General features: G+C 39.6%; 1 protein-coding gene and 1 long non-coding RNA gene across 3 annotated transcripts in view; one reads left to right on the top strand and one right to left on the bottom strand.

The window, feature by feature from the left end:
* Positions 1-1,196: 1,196 nt before the first annotated feature.
* Positions 1,197-4,461, bottom strand: LOC137171586 (uncharacterized). Its single transcript, XR_010924789.1, has 2 exons — positions 2,510-4,461; positions 1,197-2,115 (listed from the first exon to the last, which is right to left on the bottom strand). It is a non-coding gene; the product is annotated as an uncharacterized lncRNA (long non-coding RNA).
* LOC137171584 (A disintegrin and metalloproteinase with thrombospondin motifs 14) overlaps positions 4,461-24,691 on the top strand; it is a 57,420-nt gene continuing 37,189 nt past the window's right edge. For both annotated transcript variants that reach the window (XM_067575596.1, XM_067575597.1), the window contains exons 1-3: positions 4,461-4,985; positions 5,426-5,844; positions 20,536-20,692. In XM_067575596.1, the coding sequence (XP_067431697.1) occupies positions 4,907-4,985; positions 5,426-5,844; positions 20,536-20,692 (655 nt within the window). In that variant the 5' untranslated portion in view covers positions 4,461-4,906. The remainder of the gene's footprint in view (positions 4,986-5,425; positions 5,845-20,535; positions 20,693-24,691) is intronic.

Genomic DNA, 24,691 nt, shown 5'->3' on the forward strand with positions numbered 1-24,691 from the left:
AATATAAAGTTTTTTTTAAAAATAAACGATCACATGGTTTGTTTCTTGGCACAAGCATAGCAGTGCAAAAATGTGTTCTTAGATCACTATTGACCCCCAGTTGCGTACCGTAACCTATACATCCTATTGCCTTCAAGTTCCCATGTAGTGCAGTGATGGCAGCTTCATTATACACCCAGAGACCAACCAGCACCCTGTCTTGGAATACTACATGACATCCGGGTTTCTGTGTTGTGGGGTAATTGGATTAAGCACAACTTAATGTGTGGGAAAATGCACCATGTGAACACAATATGAACTAAAATAACAAAGCTCTTAAAACTAGTTGATAAAACAATCTCACCACAAGGTGCCCTGGTGACAAACTCCATCTACTGAAGAAGATAAGATTAAATACTCCAGAACAGCTACGAAATAGACCTTGTGGTGAGATCGCTGTGTCGACTGCTGTTTCCAAAGTCAGCAATGGCATTTCAATCTTAAATCTTAAACCAGAGGCCGTAAGATAAAGTAATAATGTGGAATGTAATTAGCAAGTTATTAGATTTAGAGGATAAGGCTGGCGATTTTCTATATTTTTCTTATAGTCAACAAATCTCATGTGCAGAACCAAACCAGCAACGACCTACAAGTATTGTGTGCGTATCCTGATATTTTATCTTTCTGTGACGTAGACCTCCGCTGTTGTCCAAAAACTATTAAAAACATGTGAATGAGTCACACCACTGAACTGGGTGACATGTTCCTTCATTATCAAGAGTTTTAGCGATCATGTTTTCAGTCTCTGGAGAGTAGTTCTGTGTACGCACACACAGGAACACGGTTCTGTTTACAGAGCTTTGCTAGCCTGTTGTGCTACATATCACAACCTCTTGACTTTGTACTAAAGTTCTTTGAGAAATTTACAATTTACAATGTAGTAGAAAATTGTTTAAGTGTTGCAATTAATAAAATTACCAAAACCATTGACATACCTAGTTTGTAATCCAGCCTTGGGCCCAAGAAGTATAAGCTTGATATTTAGGAGGTTAGTGGATAGATAGATGTCGTTTTCATGTCTGTCCATTACACATGAAGTTACAGTCAGTAAACAGTTAACTTAGCTCAGCGTAAAGACCAGAAACAGGGGGAAACAGCCAAAGGTAAAAAAAAAAATAAAAAAATCTGCCAACCAGCAATTTTAAAGCTCACTAATGAACATGACAACATGAATTGTTTAATCTGTCCAAAAACAACAAGCTGTGTTTACACAGGGGGTTACATGTCTGACTATTTCTTGGCTAGGAGCAGTGACTTCCTGGAATCTCGCTGGTTACTCAGCAAACTCATGGAGGATGATAAGACTTACATCAACCTCTCAGCAAGAAAGTAAAAACATGTATTTCACAGAACCACTGTATTCCTTTAACTTTCCACCAACTTGTATTAAAAACTGTTTTTTATTGTTTTTAATTAGTGGTAGTTTTTGAGATATCCATCCAACAATAAAACGGGACAGAAAACTTCCTCAGTGGAAATAAGGAAAGTAAGACCTTTGACATAAATACAGTTACACACATAGGAGTACTGTCTCAGCTGCACTTATACAGAAGACTCCCACACTCATTACAGTCTAATCACATTTTCTTAAAGAAGGTCAAATGAAACTCATTGCGTCTGACCAGGGTCAAAACTCAATGCTCGTTCTCAGCCTCTCAGTCCCAAATCCTTCCATCCACACAGGGCAGAGGACCATAATAACAACTTCTTCGAGTCACTGGTTTGTAACTTGGCAAACGCAGACACCCTCTTCCCTCAAGCTGCTGGGCAGACTAGCAGCTGCTTTGCATCTCCCTCCATCTCTGAGATGAAAAGTCACATATTTTCTCAGCACGCTGGCATGGCTAGACCACATTACAGCACACACTGAGGCATCTGCAGCCCCGCACACTGTACTGTAACTTCTCCCCATTGCTGGAAATCCAGTGGAAGAAGCTTGATTCTTCCCAGCTCCACCCTCACAGACTACTGTGCAGATTACAGTGTGTCTAACTGATTCAGATTAAGTTTTTAAAGTAAAGTTTCTCTTGTTTCTCTCCTCTTGTTTGACTTTGAAACACTTCTCCCACATATGAGCTGGAACAGAACAAAGACACTCATATTTTCAAGTGTTTATACTTCAATAAATTGCATTTTTGAAGAGGAAAAGCTGTCTGACATGAATATCTGTGGCTTTGTTGCTAAAATACTCAAGAGTCAGTTTTGATTTGAGACAAAAGCGTGTTTAAGTTTCGCTCTTACACTCCTGTTGTGAAGGACAGAGTGTTCTAATGCGAGCACTGTAGTAGAAAATTGTTCTGGTGTGTGGACTTAACCACAGACTATGAGTGGAGCTATTCATTTCAGAGGGGGAAAAACAAGGCTTCTAATTGAATACTATGCTATATTGTGGAATGCCATCCTGGCTTTTGGGACACACATGAAAAAACTCCAAACAGTATGGATGGAAAAAGAGCATAAAACTTCTTACAAGGCAGTTAATGGTTTCCATCTCTTAATGCTGCGGTTAGTTTCCATCTCTTATTAATGCAGAACTCTGGATCACCGTCCAATCCTCTCATTGCCACCCTGGGAGGATGACTGTGTAAAACCCACACCTGCTCTACATTGACCATCCTGGGAGCATGGAGGTAATTAAGCCACAGAGTGAGAGTATAGGCGCTGCATGGGGGAGGTCGCCCAGACCAACAGAGCAGCAGACACAGTCAAGGAACTGTTTGGAGAAATGTTGGTGGAAAAGAATGTCCAGTCTAGACACCTTATTCTCAAAAAAAGTACCTGAAGTTGAAACTCATTTCACCCAACCCCCCTTTTCTCTTCCTCTGAGAAGGATTCCAGAGTTGTTGGTTCAGTCTCTGCGTGGTCATGTCTGACTAAGTCTGGACTCCAGTGGGGTGAGCCGGGGCCAAAAAATCCTGGTTGCTTGAGCAGTCATCCAGAGTTTTAACAGGCTGTCATTCCACTGACGAAATCTACTGTACAGTTTTCACACCTTCTAAGCCGTTAATGACGGTGTTGGATTTGTTCCCCGTTTGCAAATGGAACATATGCTCACAGTGACATCTGCAGGATTACCCCAGATTATAAAAAAGTTACGATACAAACTGCAGGAGGTCATTAAATCTGATAATGAAAAGTTTGATTTTTTGGGTTACTACAACTGGATTTGCTAGACCTGGAATATTTGTAGTTGAATTAGAGTAATTTTATTCCTATTTAATCGCACACCAGCACTTTACTTAACCTTGAAATGCACTTTATTTGACTCTATATTTAAATGATAGGTTTATCTTTCAAGTCTGTCATAAAACAATAGCCACATGTCCATATGTCCATTGGTTTTGGTCGCTGCAAGTAGTCCTCCTGCCCATACTGGCTCTGAATCCCTGAGATCCCTCCCTAACATAATTTCAATTTGGGTATCTTCCAAAATTACAGTCTTTTTAGTGTGACATTCCCTCTTTATGTTTCCCCAGAGAGAGTATGCTTGCTGATTCACATTAGAAGGTGAAGTAAGTAACACAGAGAGGGAAATTTTGTACTACAAAGACTGTAACTTTGGAAGATACAGACTTGATTTGGCTCTGAACTCTGAATCCTGCAGCCTCATATAAACTTTGGCTGAATTTCATAATGCATTTTTGCACAGAATGAGATCTGTGGATTTAGTTCCCAATAACTTACATCGGAGTTGTATAAAGCAGGGATGTCTTCAGGGCCAGTATAGAAAGGAAGAACTATTACATCAACCAAAAATGCTGTTTCAATATACATCTGGACATGTGAGTATTGTTGTCCAATAGACTTTAAAAAATGTGAACATGTCCTTTAATCTTAAACGGTCATTTTTCTTCTATGTACATTGTTGTTGGTTTTTGCCATGGGTGCATTTTTGTGATCTGGGTGTAAACCAAATTTAAAAATTGGGGATGATGATGAAGTTGAACTTGATTTTTCGCCAATAAAAGTCAGAATCCCACTTTTCTTCAGGCATGTGCATTGGAAACTTCTCTCTCCTGCCACCCCTGATTTACGGCCATGTTACCACTGACATGTGTTTGTGGACTAATGTAAACACATATGAGTTATTACCTCGCATCTGGCACACATTTTCACCATCTGTAAGAAAGAAAAATAAATTATAAGACGGAATATTAGCTGTAGATTTTAGAGACATTTTTCTTGCAGTAACAGCTCTCCAGTTTTTTGGGTTTTTTTGGGTTGAAAAAAAAAATCGCTTGGCTAAATATGTGGTTGTCTAGTGGAGAGAAGGCGCTCCCACTGTTGGCTGGTAGTGGCTTCAAGTTGAGCACTTGTGAGTCCCGCAGCAGAACCATTGGTGCGTAATGGCGCACGACTGGACGGCAGATGTTTCACCACCGGGACACTCTGTCTCTGCACACTTTATCTGAACTCTTCCGACTTTTTTTCCTCTTCTCCTCAGTGTAGGCGTGCGTTAACTTGCTCTACGGCTTTTTAAAAAGTTATCTGAGGAAGGAAAAGTAGAAGAAGAAGAAGGAAAAAAAAAAATTGGGCTACCTCTTCAAACCGTCCCGGTTTTTACCGGGGAGTTGTCGTCATCAGCACCCCAGATACCCCCCACCCCCAGCTCCCTAAATGGATGGGGCAGTCTCGGTCTATGCAGTTCAGCACAGGCCAAAAGATTGGAAACAACTTGTGAATATCCGTCAGTTTGGCGTCTAGAGGGAAACGCTCAGAAATGCCCGGCTGCCTCGCTGGAGCTCAACTTTGAGGACTTTTCTCCTGCATTTGTGCGTTTTTTTCAGGAGGAAGGACTCTGCTCAAAGTTTACAACAGAAAGGAAAACTCAACGCTGAAGTGGCAGCTCTCACACTATAGCCTCGCTATGGATTGTATGTATTTATTCATGTGCTTTTCACTCAGTCAAGTATTTTTGGATCATATTGTCGCTGCAGAAACACATGGTGAGTCAGTTTGTTTTCTTTTTTTTGCTGGGCTTTTGTATTAAGGACAAATGCACTCTGACTTCTAAAAGTGGGGGAATAATGATAAAAAAAAAAAAAAGATGGACTATTTTTATTGATAGGTCAAAATGAGTCTGACAGCTTTACTGTTCTAGCTGAACAAAATCAATACAGTGTGTTGAACTGCTGGGTTTCCCTTTATGTCCACAGTATTTTTTTTTTTTTACATACAATACGCTTGTATCATAAAGAGAGCATTCATACTGAGCTACCTTTATATGCTTTATACAATCATATGTCTGACAAAGTTTAGTTCTGTTCTCAGTGATACAGCATGTCTTTATAATCAGTCAGCTCACTTTGCTTTTTAGTCTTTTCCCATAGGAAGTTGCTATAGCTCTGTGAATGTGATTCTCACTTGACACTATCTGTCCCATCAGAAAAACTCTCTGGAAAGTTAAGTGAATATGGTCTTATCGTGCCATTCAGCACAGACTCCCATGGCCGGTACATTTCTCACGTGGTCTCTGCTGGAAGTGGAAGTAAAGGTGCTGCTGCTGCTGCCGATGCCGCCTCAGCCCTTGGCAGCAGAAGAAGGGTGGCCCGCGGTGCCCCCGAGTTGCCCTCGGTCACCTCTGCCTCGGCTCAGCACTTGTTTTTCAATGTCACTGTGTTTGGGAAAGAACTGCACCTCCGCTTGAGAGCCAACAGGAGGCTGGTGGCCCCAGGGGCTTTTGTGGAATGGCAGGAGGACTTTGAGGAAAAGGCCAAGGAACGCATCTACGGGAACTGTGTTTTCACTGGGGATGTGACTGACATGCCGGAGGCCTCTGTGGCTATCAGCAACTGTGATGGACTGGTAAGTTACCAATGCACACTTAAAACATTGGCTCACTTGAGAGGGAGGTACTGGGAGGAAAAGATGCCTTTCCCTCTTTGGCACAGTGTCAGACAGATTGTGGAGTATTATGGGGTTGGCCTGCATTTATTCATCTTCAGAAAGTCCCTCACATTGACCACTTAACATATTTTCTGACCTTAGCTTCCATGTGCAACATACACTTCTGTGAGACATACATTAAAGCAATACATCTGAAATCTATCTATCAAACATTCATCTCTGTTTCGGCTCTAAAAAGTTTGTAGTTTGTTAATTTGCTGAGAACAGTGGCCGTTGTCATGTTGGTTACCATGGATTTTAAATGTGACCAGTTTTCACTGTATTCAAAAGTAGCAAAACTTCCACAGAGACTTATTGAACCAATCCTGCAGCATCTGTATTCTATCTTCCAAACACACCTATATATTTATTTCTTAAATACTTTTGGGACATTTTATGCCTTTATGAGATTGCCGCAGCAGAGAGATGACAGGAAACAAGGGGAGGGAGAGAGAAAAATGGGGATAGACATGAAACAAATGGCTGCTGCTGGAATTAAACATGAGAAAAAAAACCTCATATTTTTGCCAAAATATTCCTCTATACACTAGCCGGCACATGCAGCAGTTTCCATATCCTGCTCCTCCATTTGTCAGTACTTCTTCAGGCAGCCAGAGAGTGAGTGAGCTAGAATATAGCAGGTCTGACCGGTGAAGTAGCAGGCAGCAAGAATTCAAACTCACACCTGCTCAAAAGCTTGACAGGTTGTACACGGACAGAGGCAGTAGGGTTGGAGTATTGAATATGAATCCACTATCGAATCAAATCTGAATGCTTCCATGTTTCTTTTTCTATCTATAAACCATCTTTGACTGAGTAAAGACTTATCGGCATGTGCTGAGCATATAGCGAGACAATAGCAGAGTTTAATTTTATTAATAGATATTTTTGGCCACTAGCGGGCAGTGCAACAAGCTGTCAACACAATATTGACCACCATCACTTTATGTGGTGAATGTGCGGAGCATGGATTTGGGGTTGTGTATTTGGCCACCTGGCAAATGTAAGTCCAATATTCACTCTCTTTTTAGCTCTGTTTTTAGTCTCCACTAACTCCTGAGGGAAATATCTTACTCGTGTAGTCGCTAACGTTGTCTTACATTAGTGACTAGCTGTCGTTCGGTGCTGGGCAGGTCGCACAGTTGGTTTATCAGACCCTTTTTTGCTGAAAGCTGCTGCAGGCTGCATCTGAGCTGACACAATGAGACTGAATGAAAACCATAAAGTTGCAGGCAGTAAAACCAAAACAATGAGCTGAAAGACACTAAAGAGCTCTGAGGGGAACTGCGGAGTCAGGTGATAATTCTCTGCGGGTTCATCACCATAAGCAACCCTTTTCATGTTACACATAGGCATTTAATCCATTGTTAGTGTAAAAAATATTGATTAGTGCAGCTTTAATGAAGTGATAGATTCTGCCACTGGCAGTGGTGGTCATTTCAACCAGTGAAAGAGACATCAGAGTCAACGTTGACTGAAAATCTAGGACTTTCTATATGAATGTTTTGTACATTGCTCTTTGCTAATAGAAAAGAGTGAAGAGTTAAAAGATTCAATAACAGACTTGGTGTCTTTTGTACCCATCAAATCCAAGTATTTTGCCATCCTGGAATCGGATCCAAAATGGAAACAGTTATTGGAATCCATCCCTAAGACACTGTGTATTTAGCCAAAATATGAGTGTTTGGAACATATGAGCGCAGGGGTGAACAGATGTGGATTACAGGAGTGATTTGAGAAGTTCCTATAAACATTTTGATACTTTTTGAAGTAATAAAAAACATCTTGAATCCCAGCTGACATCAAGTCAAGAAGCAAAACTGCAAACTTTTTACAGCCATCTTTCAATCCTACAGGAAGCAAGTGATAAAAAGAGATAGGTTTTGGGTGGCATATCACTATAAACAGCTGCTTAGTCACGGCTTATTTTGAGGTCTTTGAGATAAAATCAATTCAAAATGAAAGGCCACAATCTCAGCAGGCCTGTTCTTCTTGCATTAACACCAATCTATTTAATTATCCTGCTCTAATGCAGTCATTCAGTGTCATCATGGCCTTTAAAGCTGCAATTCGCTGTGATAGAGCAGAGCAATGGGAGGTGAGCCGAGCCACTAATGGATGTTTGCAGTCAAGCAAATTAGAGTGAATTTTCAAATGTGCGTGTGGCAGGTTGACCGAGCCGAGGCTACTCTTTAGCTTTTCTTAGGCAGCTCTCTGAAGTGTACTGACAGAAATAACATGTGGAATGGGAGTGAAGATAACCTCTTGACCTTGGAACTTTTAAAACTCTCCAAATGAGACCGAAAAACACACTTTCAATTATCCAATAGTCCTTTTTTTATTAAATGATCACACACACTGACATTTCAAGTGAGAAAACTTAAGTCTTTGAATCAAGCCATTAGCAGCAATTAACACTTTTTTTGGCCAGAATTTTCACAAGCACACCATTTCATCTCTTGTCTTCTTGATGTGTTTGTTGGGGCAGTTGAGCTTGTTATGTTGCAGCAGCACAACACAAAGAAACAATGAGCGTCTCTTAACACTTGTATTGTTTCTCATCATCACTACACTTTTCCGTTCTCTCATTGTTTCTCTCATGTATCAGTACAACAAACCAGGCCAGAGCTGAGAAAGCTTTTCTTCCTCAGTAAAGACAGAGTTCACAGAGTCATTTCTTTTTTTCTTAATATAATAACAGTGAGCAGTGTGTGGACAATGCCATGCTGTGTTCTCTAATCACAAAGTAATTTCCTGAAAGGCCACTCTATGTGCCCTTCAGTGACTCAAGGCAGTCGCCTTAGGCAGCACAATGCTGTATTCACTCTACAAACATGATGTGAAAGATTTATATGCAATGTTTGTTACAAACTTAATAGCACAAAAGATCTATATCACATTGTTTTTCCATATTAAACAAGGCCTAATGCACAAAGCAGCTATATAGTAGTCAAGTAGTTAGGAGCTACAGAGTGGAGAAGCCAAGGAGGAATCCTACAGTTAGCAGCGTTAGCTTATGTTCTGTTAGCTTTTGTTGCTCAGTTTAACTTCTCATGAATGACACCTTTTCTCACTCTTTCTGAAAAGCTGAAATGTGATACTCTTCATACAACAACAACAGCTCCTATTAGGGTTTTGAGGGTACTTCTGTGATTAAGATGCATTCTTGCAATATCAGAATTACTGTAATTACCAGTTTCCAACTTCATGTCAGATCTGATTCTGAAACGTCTGATATATTCGACTTTGCACTTAATAATACAGAAGTGAAAAAAAAAAACAAATATGGATGCTTCACATCAGCCAAAGTATGTTGTTGATTATACGTAAATTTAATGGAGTGCTATATTGTCAAGGCACAGTTAGTTAGTTGGTCATACTCACATGACCAACTCACATGACCAACTAAAACAGTCGTGAGTTGTCCAATAACGTGAGCACTCACAAGTCAAAAACATGTAAATCTCTACAATGTATCTCATATAATGTGAACCCGGAATAAGACTCATGGGATATGTTATTGTTGAATGCTAACAAAATAAACGTTCTTTTACCTTTACTAAAATGACAGCATATTCAAACTTTACTATCCAGTATAATTTAGCATTGAAAGGAGACTTTGGTTGGGTCGAACATTAAAGTTATTACAAAACTCAATGCAGACTGGGTCGTGTTAGAGTTAAAAATACTGTGCATGACAATAAAGGTTTATTCATCTTTAATGATGGACTTTCACTGATGTGAAGCTTTGGTGTTTGTTTGGCTTTTGGGCACTTATGTATTATTTTGCATCAAATTGGATGTACAATACAGGAGCTTTCAGAAAAATCGGAGTTTCCTAGTCGTAAATATGACTTGGATGTTAACGTGGACACTATTTACAAGTTGGAAACTGGTAATTACTGTAACCCCAATATGACTTGAATGGCTCATGGGTACTGTAGAATTTAGAGCCAGTAACTGTGGAAAAAGTGTATAAGATAGCATAACCCTCTTGTAAGTAGTGTTAAATTATTCAGGAGAATTCAGAGTTGCTTCACTGAGAAGTATTGAGGTTTTAATGTAAGAAAATGCAAATTGTTTAATTTAAAATACTGCTGCCCAGTTCCCTTTTCCAATCTATTAACCTTTGTTTTTAAAAGAAATCCGCCACCACTAATCTCCTGCCATGATTTCCCTCTACACAATTGGTTACTGAAACTGACCAATCATTCTGGGTTCATTCAGTGGCCCAATTTGTGGCGAAAGAAAGGAAGCAAAGAGTATTTCTGAGACAGTCGATCAATGACCAGTCAAACATCTGAATGCAGGCAACAAATGTTGTCACAGCAGGCTCTTGTAGGAAGTCACATCCCAGTAAATGCCTATTCTTGTCCTTTACTGTTAATTTGGCATGTTTGTCTAGAATCAATGTGGCAGAAGGGCCACGATATAGGCAAGGATATCAATAAATGTGTATTGAAGATCCAAGACCCAAGCTAGCAAGTATGTGCTTCCCTTGAAACATATGTAAGCTGACAGTTCTGGAGATTTTCTCTCTCGTACGGTGCTCAGTGTGTTGTGTCTTTTATGTTACACCTTCAAGTTTGTCAGGATGATACAATATTTATTTCTATAAAAGGTCTGTTCACAGAAATCACAAAAAAAGTGTATTTGTTGTAGACACTTTTCACCACTTTTTACTCTTAAGTGGAAAATATTTCTATTTTAAAATTGCTGAAAATGAGGTCAGTGTATTATGCAGAGTATCTGGGTCATTGTGTCGAGAGACATGTTGCTGTTGACTTTTTTTTTTAAAACTTTAAGCATCATAAACAACATTGCATTCACCTCCTCTGTATTGTGGCGGCGGATGAAATCTCAGCAGCTGATATCTCCAAACTTAGGCAAACAAAACCGAACCTATCTGCATGGTACATGGAAAAAAAGATGTGCGTGTGTGTGTGAGATTTGGGCAAACAAACGCTTTAAAGGCCGCAGTCAGACTCTTAGGAGTATCGTCCGTGTGTTTCCTTGCATCAAAGCCAACATAAACATGGACCTGTCTGTGCATGCAGGGATGTTCGGGGAGCTTTTAAAGGTGCACAGACAGCTCACAGGCGAAATTATTTAGTCTGAAGTGTCTGCTTGATGTGGAGGGACGCAGAGGAGATCACGTCTGATGAAAGGACGGAGTTTGAAAGGACTTAAAACGTGAGTCATGCGCCAAGGTCACCGAATGCGGGCAAAATCTTGGAGATGTACTGTATGTCTTTACATGTCAAGTACCACCAGCGCTGCATCTTAAAAAGTTCTTTTGATGGGATCCCTTATAGAGAAGAGACATACAGTATATTTTTGTGAGATACGTATCACAGTTGCATAGATACATTTGTTTTTCTTTTCCCATAGCATGTGCATTCCCGGACACAAAGTGCGAACACACCCGCAGTCATCACATCTCCTAACCCTGAAGTTATTTAGTTATTCTACCCTTTTTTGTGCGCCTGAGTCTTGATGATAAGCTCTTCTATCAGCGTGTCCTCTGCAGTGAGGCCGCTCCCACAGAGATGAGTCCCAAATAGTGAGGCATGACATCACTAGTAACAGATTACGCTAACTTGGTCTCCTGCCATGTGCCTGAGGGGCAAGATTTATAGCATTCCAGGCTCATGACAGATAAGACATGCATACAGTTAAACTGCTATTAATCTGGTATTTTTTGGATATATTTGGCCTTGCAGTGCAGGCAGACTGTCACCTGAAGTTTCTCAAAAAGGGACTTTTAAATGACTGTTGGTGTTCTTAAACAGACCTGCACTTTCAGTTTCATTTTGATATAGTTATTAGTTTCTGTTTGATTAATCTGCATGTCAGCGCGTGCAATATCTCTCTCTCTCTGACTGTAACTCCTGTTAGATGGCAACAGCTGTGCGCTCCAGACATGCATGAACTATTGTTGCAGAGCGATGAGTGATGGCTATGATTATACCGGTGCTGCTCATGTGTTGGGAATTAGCGCAGATGACGGGCCGATTGAATTACATGTGTGATGGAAACATGAGTGCCGGATAACCGCAGTCGGAAGAGCGCTATTTATGTGTCCATTGGTTAAAAAGAGAGAGAGAGACCTAGCAACAGTCTGCAGTCAGTCCGCTTACTATTTTTTGGGGGATGGGGGGGTTTCCATCCATTGGAGATGGAAAATGTTTGCATAAATTGTTCTATTCATAAATGTTTGAAGGAATTCTGTGCAGCGCTGGTCTCAGTCCAGTATTCCAGTATCCTCCTCCGATGTTCCAGTACTCTGCTGGCACAAAGGTGAAGTCACTAAATTAGGAGTTCCATCAGCGGAGGCACCGACATCTCAGCCAACAATTAGATTTATTGCTTCCCAGTCAAATCCTTAATTACAGCAGCTACAGTATATCTGTCTAAACATGCAAATACACAGGACACACATATCTGCAAACACACACACACACACACACACACACACACAAACACACGCATGCACGCACACAGACACGCACACACACACACACACACACACACACACACACACACACACACACACACACACACAAACACACACGTGCACACACACGCATGCACGCACACGCACACACACAACACACACACACACACACACACACACACGCATGCACGCACACAGACACACACACACACACAGATACCAGAGAATGTTACAATGATAATGAGAATCATGTCTCAACATATTACTATATACTGATACCACTACTACTACTAGTATTTCTTCTACTACTACTGCTACTTCTACGACTACCACCACCCCCAATTACTTCTATTATTAATGCTACTACTACAACAACTACTTTTTCTACTAGAAACTACTACCAGTACTTCTACTTGTACTGGTACTGCCACTATTACCACTACTACTTATTTTTCTACTACTGCTACTACTCCTATCACTACTACAACTATGTCTTTCTCTACTACTAACCTTTGGTACTGCTGTTTATATTACTACTATTACTGCAACACTTACTACCACTGCTATCACTTCTACTATTACTATTACTCCTACATTTACTTCATCTACAACACTACTACTACTTCTACTACTACCACCACCATTTATACTACTATTATAAATTCTTTTACTACTAGTACTCCTACTGCTACTTCTTCTACACTACTACTACTACTTCTACCATGACTTCGACCAGCAGTGTTTTCTCTAATAATGATAATAATGATGTTTATATTAATAGTAAATTAAGTATTAATCTTATGTAACAGACCAGCTTTAATTTAAAACCAATTAGCCATTGATAGTAACCTCATAATCTACTTCAATTAAATGCTCAACTTAATGGCTAGATGATTATTATTTTTCTCCCCTTTGATATTAGTCTGATGCAGATGGGTACCGATGATTATAAACGCAATTTTCTCTCTATAATCCTGATCTTGATCACCAGCTATGCATGCCCTTTGTGGCCCAGCACAGTGAGATGTGAAAGCTGATAAAAAGGAATCAAGTAGTAATCCCCTGCTCCCACAACCTGTCTCATACGATTATTTCAAACCCGCGACTCTGCTGAGTCCAGCACCACTCAGCCATGATTTACTCCCCGGCTTATTGATCTTCCTGGTTTTACCACAAAAGCTTTTATCCAACATCACCATCATGTCAGATGCTACTAGTATCTTGGGAATATTGAGTCAGAAGTGTCATTACTTCCTCTCCAATATAGGTCAGATTTGTTAGAGATCTTTTGACTAAAGTTCATACGATTAATGGTGACCTCGCAGAAATTAGAGCGCATAACTTGATCTGAGCAGTTGACAGTGGATTACCTTTTAACTCTCTCCCTCGCTGTCTCTTGTTTGTGGATCAACACAGAGCGTGCCTGGAATTGAAATTACATGTTTCTAAACAATCTGCCACAAATTACAGGTTAAGCTCCTGGAATGACGGCTGGACTTTGATTTTGTTGCACGTTGCAGCTCAAGCATCTATAGCCTGTGGCATTTGTTCCATTTTTAGATTGTGTTTGTTCGCCATGCACCTTAGGGGATGTCCCTGTCAGATTACTTCAATATATGATGTAAAAAGACAAATATGTTTGATGTATGTTTACTGCCTGCAGGTTATATTCTGTCACTTACATGTAGTGATGTAAAGAAAAAGACTTGTGATCTCCGTAAGCTTATGCATGAAAGAACTATTTATTAAACTAGACAAGTTTCCAACAAAGAAGTGATTTTACAGGCTCTCACCTCATTTGTTCCTTGCCTTGATATGTATGCTGCACTGAGCAGGTGACAGACTCCAACTGGTAGTTTGCAGAGCAGAAAGAAGTCGCTCTGAAATTACATATAGTAAATATCCACCTTCAAAGTTGCTCTTACCAATGTGTGGAATTTAGTGTACTGGTGAGCTTAAACCTTAGCTATATTTACCTTTTTGTACGGTGTCAGTCAGCACCACTCACAGCCCTGGCTTCAGAGCGTTTTTCAGTGCAGAGCTGGCTGAACCACCCTGATATAAATTGTATTCTTCGCCGAGCGCTGCAGTTCTCATAATAATCCCAGTTCTATGTGCTCTCACATCACGTGGAGCAACCTGATGACCACATCACTTAACCTCTCTTGATCTAGAAAAAGCTAATCTCCCTGAATTTTAGCATTACTGTGTGACGTCTGAAAAACCCGCAAATGTGACAAATGTGAAAACAATGACAATTCATTTCACAATTTTAATATGCAGATGGTTGACAAATTAAAGGAAAAACTGGTACAGGTCTGAATGCTTTTGGCATTTTGCTGTCATGGTTTTGGGTCACTGCAAATCAATACAAAGTTGTTCTGAGTCATCACCTTTTTCCTATGATGAAACATTTCTATCCTGATAGGGATAACAGTGCCCCCATCCATAGGGCATGAGGGGTCACTGAATGGTTTGATGAGTATGACAATGATGTGAATCATATGCTACAGCCTTCACAGTCACCAGATCTCAATCCAATCGAACACTTAAGGGAGATTTTGGACTGACGTGTTAGACAGCGCTCTCCACCACCATCATCAAAACACCAAACGAAGCAATATCTTTTTGAAGAATGGTGTTCATCCCTCCAGAAGAGATCAGAGAATCAATGCCAAGGCGCATTGAAGCTGTTCTGGTTGCACATGGTGACGTAACACCTTACTAAGACACTTTATGTTGGTTTTTCCTTTGATTTGTCACCCGTCTGATTTGTCTTGCATATGTGTGGGAATGATGATGATGTTATTTTCACATGCTAATTAGTAACACTCACACTGAGTGTAAGAGTGTTGCAATTCCAAAACTCAATTCCTCACCAATTATAGCAGTGTGAAAAACACAAATAAGATCCGAAAACAGAAAGAAAGGCTTAGGAATCCGTCCTCACTGTTGAAAATCCCAGTTTTATCCCCCCAGTTGAGTCCTTCCACTGAAATATTAGATATAAAGAGTGATGAAGAGTCAGGGAATCACCAAAGTTGTTGCAGTTCATCGTGTGGGGAACATGAATGTATCAAATTTCATGGCAATCCATCATCCAACAGTTTCAGTGTGGACCAATGTGGCAAAGTGTCTCACCGACATTGCCATCCCTGCTGATAGCATGGCTGAAAAATATAGATATGTTTATCAACTGGACATTGTCTTCAACTGCATTACAGACTTTTTCTTGCCCTGGGATTTGCCTCTCAGGTTACACATATTTCACCATCTAACTGGTGGAGCTTATCTTTACATAGCCTGACAGCAAGCTCTGTGCACACTTCTCAAGGGTGAAAATACCTACTCTACAATGTTGGAAAAATGTTTTGATTCACAGGTTACAATGTCTAATTGCAGTATTTTCCCTAAAAGAGACTGTTTTTGATTAATCAATCAATCATTTAGGCTATAAAATGCCAGAAAATAGTATTAAAAAAGGCCAGTTAAAATTCTCAGCACAAGATGGCATTGTCAATTGTTCGCTTTGCCAGTCCAAAACCCAAAGATTTTCAATCTACAATCATAATAAACAGACGAAAGCAGCAAATCCTCAGATTTGAGAGCCTGGAACAAGTGAATATTTGGCAATTTTCCCTGATAAATAATAATAATGAAGAATTCCACTAGGGCCCTATTTTCATGGAGGCATAACAACCAGTGCTCCAACAATTTGGTATTGTCCTGACCTTGAAACTGAGCCCAGTACAGTGCACAGGTGGGAGGAGAGGCACAAAAAGGAGTTGTGGGTATTTTGGTGGAAATTGGGTCCTAGATATTGCGCTGAGAGTAGAATGGAAGTCTCAGAACCATGACTGCGTCCGACACGACATCACTCCGCTGTCACTTTGGTGATTTTATCAACATGCAAATACACAGCAATAACAGATTAATGCTTAAAATATAAATAAAGTATTTTAAATTAAACACTCTCCAGCCAGTGGATGCCTTTCAATCAGCATTAAAATTACGTTGAATGTGGTTAAAGCAGGAATGTCAGTAAATGAATATAGCTTATTCTTACTGAATCTGTTATCCACAGCTGCCTACTGTGTGAAAACATATTCAGTACCTTAAATCCCTGCAATATCTAAAGGCAGCAGGACAGATATGTTGATAAATCTGAAGCCTCTGATTTGAGAAGTGCCGTGACTGAGTGCAGCGCTTTTACGCACAGCCGATCTCTGTGTTTACCTTGATTAAATTGCCTGAAAACGACACCAGGCTGCCACAAAATAACTACACACATCTCAACACACGTCAGACTTGTCAGTTATAACTCGTTATTCTGCCTTCTGTCTATGTGCAGACGTTGGAAAATCAAGGCTCATTAATCCCTCTGATCTATAGTCACCCTCGCACAGCCCTTTTCAGCTTTGAGCTGATGCACATAGATGAACCAAAATAGCAGGTGCGCAGTTAGTTACGGCCTGTAAATACATGATTGTTTTCAGGTCTCTGTCAGTGAATCTAAATGTAATTTCAGTGGGTAAAGTTGTTGACAATACAGACAGCATTTTTTGAAAATCCCGTGCCTCTGTGTCCCTTCCCTACTACTGACTGCAAACCTACGCCCTCTCCCAGACTTCCCCATACAGTGTACATATGTTTACACTTGGTTCCTCTGTAGGCCCTTCCAGATGCTGCTGCTCTCTCCCCTCACAGACCCGGCTTCACTTTGCTGAAATAAGAGACCACAGAGGAAGTATTCGAGCATGTCTTACTTGGCATTTCCTGGTCAGGGCTTGACAGATTCTTTCACTCCTCTTTGCCCTTACTGTCACACGTCCACCCATAGGTTCAGAGCATTTGTGTTGTTAGGCCCTAGCGATGTTATGCTGAGGATTTTGAGATGAGTTTTTTTAGGCAAAATGTTCTCTTTGCTGCACTGTATTTAGATTTCTTTTTGTAGCTGTAAATACACACATTCTTGCCAGAATCTTGTTGGTGTGCCCTCTTCATGAGTATAATGATAGGCTGGATAGATTTTTTTTTTTCAGTAGGGAATAGAAGTATGAGAAATGCAATTTGTGTATTGTGTAGTGTATTGAAACAGCACAGTTTGTTGATTAAGCTTAATAGAAACAACATGGCCACGAAGAAAGAAGGAATGCGTTCATTTCAGACTTGTTTGGTCGGTTTTTAGAAGATGCAACATGGCTTTTGCTTCATTTAGGTCTCATTATGTCAGGTGTTCTGTCTTAATGAACAATTGTACTTTAGAAGCAAGTCAACTGCTACATTTTCTTTTTTGGTACATTTTGTCTGAATTGGATCAAGGCATGAAGGGAGAGAGAAAGAAAGAGCCGCACGACATAAAACAAAGCTCCCTGGATGAATTTGAACAAATGATGTGGCAGTGACACGCCACTTGTCCACTAAGATGCCCAACAGATACATTTTTAGCAAATGTGGGTTTCTTCTTGCGTGTCTTTGGACTGTCCTCCCACAGTCCAGAGACACGCCAGTTAGGTTAACTGGTGACTTGAAATTGCTCATAGATATGAATGTGAAATGTCTATGTGTCAGCCATATGATAAAGAGCTGACCTGTCATCTCGTCCGTGACCCCGCAAGCGTTGGTAAAGATAATGGATGGAGGTAGAGGCTTTGTGCAAATGGTGATATTGATACACCAGGCTCTAACAGAGAGCCAGGGTGGATTTAAACAAGAACTCTCCTTTGTTTACTCACAGTTTGATGGCATGAGGGATCTATTGGCACAAATCAGAGAGATTTTATATCCAGTGAGTAGATTGTGTTGGACATCTACATGGACACTTAGGAGGAAAAAGAATACTGTACAAGAACGTATACTCACAATTGTAAGTAATTACTCAAAGCAATATATTTCATACTAAGTGTATGAGAAAGGAGTTGCTTGTAGTGATGAACCCACGGAGATTTATCACCCGGCTCTGCACTTCTCCTCAGCTCTACGGAACTTTATGGCGTCTTTCAGCTTTGGCAGATTCACTGTTTCGATTCATTTTTGGCCACAACGTGCTGCTGTTTACATCAAAAAAGCTAAAAAAGGGACAGACAAAGACAAAGTTAGCAACTGAAGAGCCAGATATTTCCCTCAGGAGTTGGTGGAGACTAAAAAGAGAGTATTGGATTTACATATGTCAGGTGGCCAGAAACATGACTCCAAATGAATGATAATGCTGCTCAGTTTCTGCTGGATGTGTAAATTAATAACTGTTTGCAAACAAATTTGCACTGCGTCCAAGTGGCCAAAAAATCAATAATTGCAGGCTGAAGACACATTTCCCACAAGACACCCTCACTTAACTCACTGACCAAAGACCATAACTGCTGCTCACTATAAATGACTCATAGTGCAACATTAACCAATAGGTTTACTAGCAAACTAACTCATGTTGTGTTGCGATAACTGACCAGTATGTAGGCCACAGATATGCACCACAGGCAGTTGGTTATCTGCAAACATGTTTCCAGGTATGTAGAAAGAAACTGTAGGGGAAAAAAATCCCCCAAAACGTGTGTGAGGTAATTTAGAAAGTAAATGGCCAGCACTCAGAAAAACTCCACTTAACCTAATAACTTGATTACTAATAACAGCATCCGTTGGGCTCTTTAGAATTACCAAAGAAGGACTGCAAACAACATGTTGGTTTTGTACACACAGTTCTCATATTGAGGACTTTCCAAAACACACTTGTGTCTGTACTGAATGAATGCGGATTGGTGTAATGTTTTAATCATAACAACTACAATATCACTTCAATTACACCAAAAACAGTGAGGAATAAATAACACTTTAATCTTTAATACCTTAAACTGGAGTGGTGACACATGCTTGTATTGTGATTTTGCAGTGTAATAGTGTATTAGAGCTGGACTTTGGCTTCCTGTGTGCTCCATGTAAATATTTACCTTCAGTCACATTAGATATACACCAAAGAGACCTTCAACAGACGATGTTTACTTTATGGAAATCAGTATGTGCAAATGTATGCGTACTCTTACATGCTGTGCCAATGCCAATCAGGAAGCTGCATTATCACTTAAGCGTGGATGCAGGGAAAGAGATGATGTTCAGTCTCACTGCTACAGTATTGATGGACCAGACATCAATGTGTGCTGTCAACTCATCCTGCACAGACATCTCTTTGGTTTTTCGTTCTCCGCACGGAAATTAAGCTCCTCTTCTCTTCTGTCACATGCAATTTAAAGTGACAAACCACACACTCTTACGCTCTCTAAATGGAAAAATATATATTTGAACTGTTATGTTTCTTGCATTTATGGTGACATTATGGTGATTTATGGTGTATTTTTCATTGATGGTGAAACACATTTTCATAATATTTCCAGTGCAGCTACAGCAGTTATGCAAATCAGCAGTAAATGTCAGTTTATGACGACTGTCCTCTGAATCAAAAAGCTTGGTCTTCTTTCCATGGGGCCATTTTTCAACAATCAGACAGGAAGAAATCCATCCTAGAAGAGGCAGACATGACAATTTTTCCTAACCCATAATTTAATGCAGTTAAAAGAAAATATGAGTTTTGATGAGCGACAGAGTGGCAACACGCCTATCCCACTGTGCACAAACTTGTCGTGCACCTAATAATTCCTTTTGCCGTATACTTACCTTTGAATGAAAGCATCAAGATCACAGCTGCTGTCTGCAGGCAATTTAAAGTGGAATCTAGGAAGTGTCAGAAATTGCTAATTTTAGTGGAGCACATCGGGGAGGATGAGGGAAAGCGAGAACATCAAAAAGTAAATTTTCAAACCTCAACACAGGCTTTGAATTCTTTGAACATCACAGATCGGTATCGAAGCTTGTAAGAGTATCCAACAGTGAATACATTAAAAACATAAAGCACATGGAAACATACAGCTGAATTGAGACGTTGCTACTCATCTCGTTCAGGGTGAAATCATGGTGACACTCAATAAATCTTGGCGAAATGCTTGGAAGGCCCCAAATTGTGTCTACCTGTGTCATTCCACACATCCAGACCTCTTCCCTCCACTAAGGCTTCCAATTGATCAGGCACACTATAATTACTGGCTCCAGTGGAATTACCGTCCTTTGAAGGCGGAGGGGTGCACTAATTTGAAGCCCTCTTTTTCCAGTCAGGTCTGATCCGGACTGATAATGGGGAGTTTTTCATTGAGCCCCTCGAGAAGGGCCAACAGGACGTGGAAGTGAAGGGGCGTGTCCACGTGGTCTACCGCAGGTCAGCCATCAAGCGGGAAACGGGCCAGCGCAGGGAGGACCTCCACAATGAAGGTAGGCAGAGAGAGGAAGCATGATGTCAGTGGAAACAAAAAGCACTGTGCGTGTGTGTGTGTGTGTATGTGTGTTTTGACTGGGTGTGAGTACATGGGTGTACACGTGTGATTAAGTGCACTGGAACTTCATAATAACAAGGACAGCATGATTGAACCTTATAGAATAAAATAGAGTGCAGCATCATTGTTCACTTGGGTGAACAATTGTCTTCAGGTCACCAACACATTAAATAGACACAAGAGCGTGTAACAAACAGAACAACAGAGAATAATTACAGAACACCAGGACTAGATGAATAAATAAATATAATACAGGCAGTAGTTGCTGCTAAACTATATTTAAAGCACCATTGGTTTCCCATGTTTTATGCTACAGTTCAGATTTACTTAAAATCATAGCTAACCATTTAGCAAAAAATGCTGCTGTTTTAGAAATGAAAATGTTTTTTTTTTCTTGCTGCCATTGATCTCCATTAATGTCTGTATGAAATGAAAACCTACTAGTACACCCTTAAAAATCTGCTTGACTTGTGTAATTCACTAGAGTGAACATCAAGTCTGTAATAGTCGTGAGGTAATAGAGAGCTGAAGTCATTACGTCACATCTGGGAGTAGCCTCTGTTCCACTAGCTTCTATAACTAAAAGCAATCTCTCATTGAGAATTTTTTTCATCTGTCTTTCTGAGAAAATGAAGCATCTTCCTCCATATTCTAAGTAGGGCTGCAACTCACAATTATTTTCATTATTACTTCATCTCCTCATTATTTTCTCAATTAATCGAATAATCGTTTTGTCTATAAAATGTCAGAAAATAGCGAAAATGCTTGTTATAATTTCCCAGAGTCAATGGTTTCGTCATTAAATGTCCAACCAACAGTCCAAAACCCAAAAATATTCACTTTACTATTAGGTATGACAAAGAAAAGCATTAAATCATCACATATGAGAAGTTTAACCATCAACTTTTTGGCATATTTGCTTTTAAAAAATGACTAAAATGATTATCTGATTATCAAAATAGTTGTTGATGAATTTTCTGTCAACTAATTGATAAATCGACTTGTCGTTGCAGCTCTGATTCTAAGAGAAATCAGCATCCACTGCAGTGCTTGCTATGAGTAGTTGACATTGAAACCTGGGATTTTAAAAAGTTATACAACAAAAAAATACCCTTTCAGTTGAGTTTTGCCTCTATAATAATGTCACTCAAACCTGTTTTAAAATGTTAAGTTCGTTTTTAGTTGAATACTTGTGGCCACCATCAGCAGCAGGAACATGCAGCCTCCGTCTTTGATGTAACTTGCGTAACTTTACACAGGGATCACGCAGCGCGTACCTTCATTAATTATTTGAATGTTTCGACATGGCACTAGAATCTGTAATGGCCCCCCTGTGCTTTTTCCTTCACACTTGTGAGCTATCTCACACATATTTCAAGTGTAAACAGTGAGATTTGTAATACAGCAAATATTTTCACATAAAGAAACCTCGCTTTGCCTCGTCTCCAAAATCAGGAGGGAGTTCTCAGTTTATGTAAGTGGCTGGTTGCTTTGCACGCTTATAGCCTGATATGAGCAATGCCACCTTTTTAATTAAGCAATTAACAAAAGGGAACAGAGAGTAGTGATGGAAATACGTTTTTGGATGCAGCACTGCTTGGATTCAAAGATAACTTTATACACATAATTCACACACAAACAAAAGTGTCCATCTCTCCTGAAATATAAATTCAACATCATACACCCTGTAAAGCATATTTGGGATGTCGTATAATCATTTGGAAAACTGTATGTTAATATTTTAACTCATGTTTGTAGCATTACAGATACTGATATACTGTTTATATAGACTACTGCAATATATTAATATTTTGGGGTTGGCCTACTGTATATTTTTGCCTCCCAGACAACAACTTTTCCCCACAGAGCCATCTTGAACTCTCTCTGAGCTCATTAAACTGTTTTGGCTATTATTGGAGGTAACCTGAAATCTCATATTTGTGTTCATTTTTCTGTTATTGTTATTGTTTTTTGTAGTGGATAAAACAGTAGTGGAAAAAATAAGTTAAAAGGCCAGATATTTTTCTCAGGAGCTGGTGGAGACCAAAGTAGAGCTAAAATGAGACTGAGTAAGTCTCACAGGTGGCCAGGAACACCACTCCAAATAAGCTAAAGTTGCTTTGTGAATGCTAGCTGTGTTAATAGGCAACTTTACATCAACTTCATAAGGTCAATGTTGCAAAAAAAGGGGAAAAAACATCAATTAATGGAGCTGTAAAGACGGCAATTTTCACAACACAAGCAGCAGTATGAGTTTGCCTAGATTAGCCTAAAGTAAGCTAAAGTTTGCCTTAAATGAGGAACTCTGATCAAATAATAAGTAAACAAGATTACAAATCTGACCAGACTTTCAACTCTAATTTTCAGTACTTGACCAGATGCTACAAGTACATTTCGATTGGTACCAATAATAAGCCCTGACTGCACAAGTTTTAAAATCCTGCTGATTGATTTACATACTTAACTGAAATTAATGGAAACTAATGGTTAGAAAAGTACATACAAAAACCTGAAAACAAATTGGTATGGTCCTTTGGTATGGACTCTTTTTCTCTTTTAAACACCTATTGCTACTCTGTAGTATTGAGCTAAAGAGCAGAGGCAGTGTTCACCAAAGCAGCTGGTAAAGTGAGGAATGCTGGGCTCCTGTGGTAGTAGAGGCGACAGGGGAGGAGAGCTGGTGACCATTCCTTGGCAATTAAGTGACCCAACACCATCATGAATTCCTTTTTTTATTCCTTCCTTGCTACAACAATAGCTTGAGCATCTGGTGAAAGACTCACTATACTCACTAATCCACTCCATTTCCCATTGTGTATTGCTGTAAAACTGACGTATGGGCCTTTTCATGTTACTCCACAGCTCTGCAGCTCATATATCCTGAGAAACAATTTTAATCAAGTCAATCATTCATGTTTTCCAAGCCTTGTTTTTAGTCTTTACTGTTTTTACCACAGTCCCATGTTAATTCTTTTGTCTTTACAGCTATATTCTTCTATAAGTGATGCAACTGTCTGATGTTGGATTTGCATCCAGCTGGGGAACTTCTTTGAATATTGTTGCTGTTGTTTACCTTTTCTATTACTGTTTTTGAACCTACGCAAAATACCGTGAGGTATCAACTCTCACAAAGACTAATCTTACACTTAACTGTTGTGAAAACTTTTCCATGGTGTTACTCCTCATTTTTGACCTTTATAGTGCTGTCACGTTCCTCTGGGAGAGCCAACACCCCTTAAAACAGGTGATGAGGTCTTTAATAGACTCCACAATAATAATCCCTAAAGCACCAGTTTAACCACAGCAGTCAAAACTTCACCTGAACTGAAATAGTGTTTACACTCACTCTCATTTAGTGTCTCTATCCATGCCTAATCTTGGTATTAATTAATAACAGTTGTCCTATTTCCTGCTTATTTAACAGTCTAATTTTTGCAGTTGTTTGACATATTTATTTTAATTTACTGTGCTGCAACTGTTGCAAATAAGTTGTCATCTGTGATACATTTATTTGTTTATCTGTTATGCTTTGTTATTTATATTTATATTTATAATAAATTGCTTTTTAGGATATTTGCCTGGAGCCAGCTGTTTGAATGAGTTCTGCAGAACACCGCATTTATCCTTCATTGTTCTGCATTATGCTGTGATTGATAATACCTTATCCAATGGATTTTATAGTATACACAAGATAATGTGTCATGTCTCCATTTGTATCTGGCGGGCTTTAATAACAACCGTCTCAAATGTGAAATTATGTGGAGTGGTTTGCACTTGATTGCAATAATTCATAGCTTCAAGCAACATACCAATCTTTTGAGATACATGAATGTTAGAAGAAGGCAATTTATGCCAGACGTGTTCAACAAATTCTATTTTATTACCTCTATGCTCTTTATCGGTTTGTTTATTCTTTTTGCCTGTTTAGTTGGCAGAA

The sequence above is a fragment of the Thunnus thynnus genome, chromosome 20 (assembly GCF_963924715.1).
Source record: "Thunnus thynnus chromosome 20, fThuThy2.1, whole genome shotgun sequence".
NCBI lineage: Eukaryota > Metazoa > Chordata > Actinopteri > Scombriformes > Scombridae > Thunnus > Thunnus thynnus.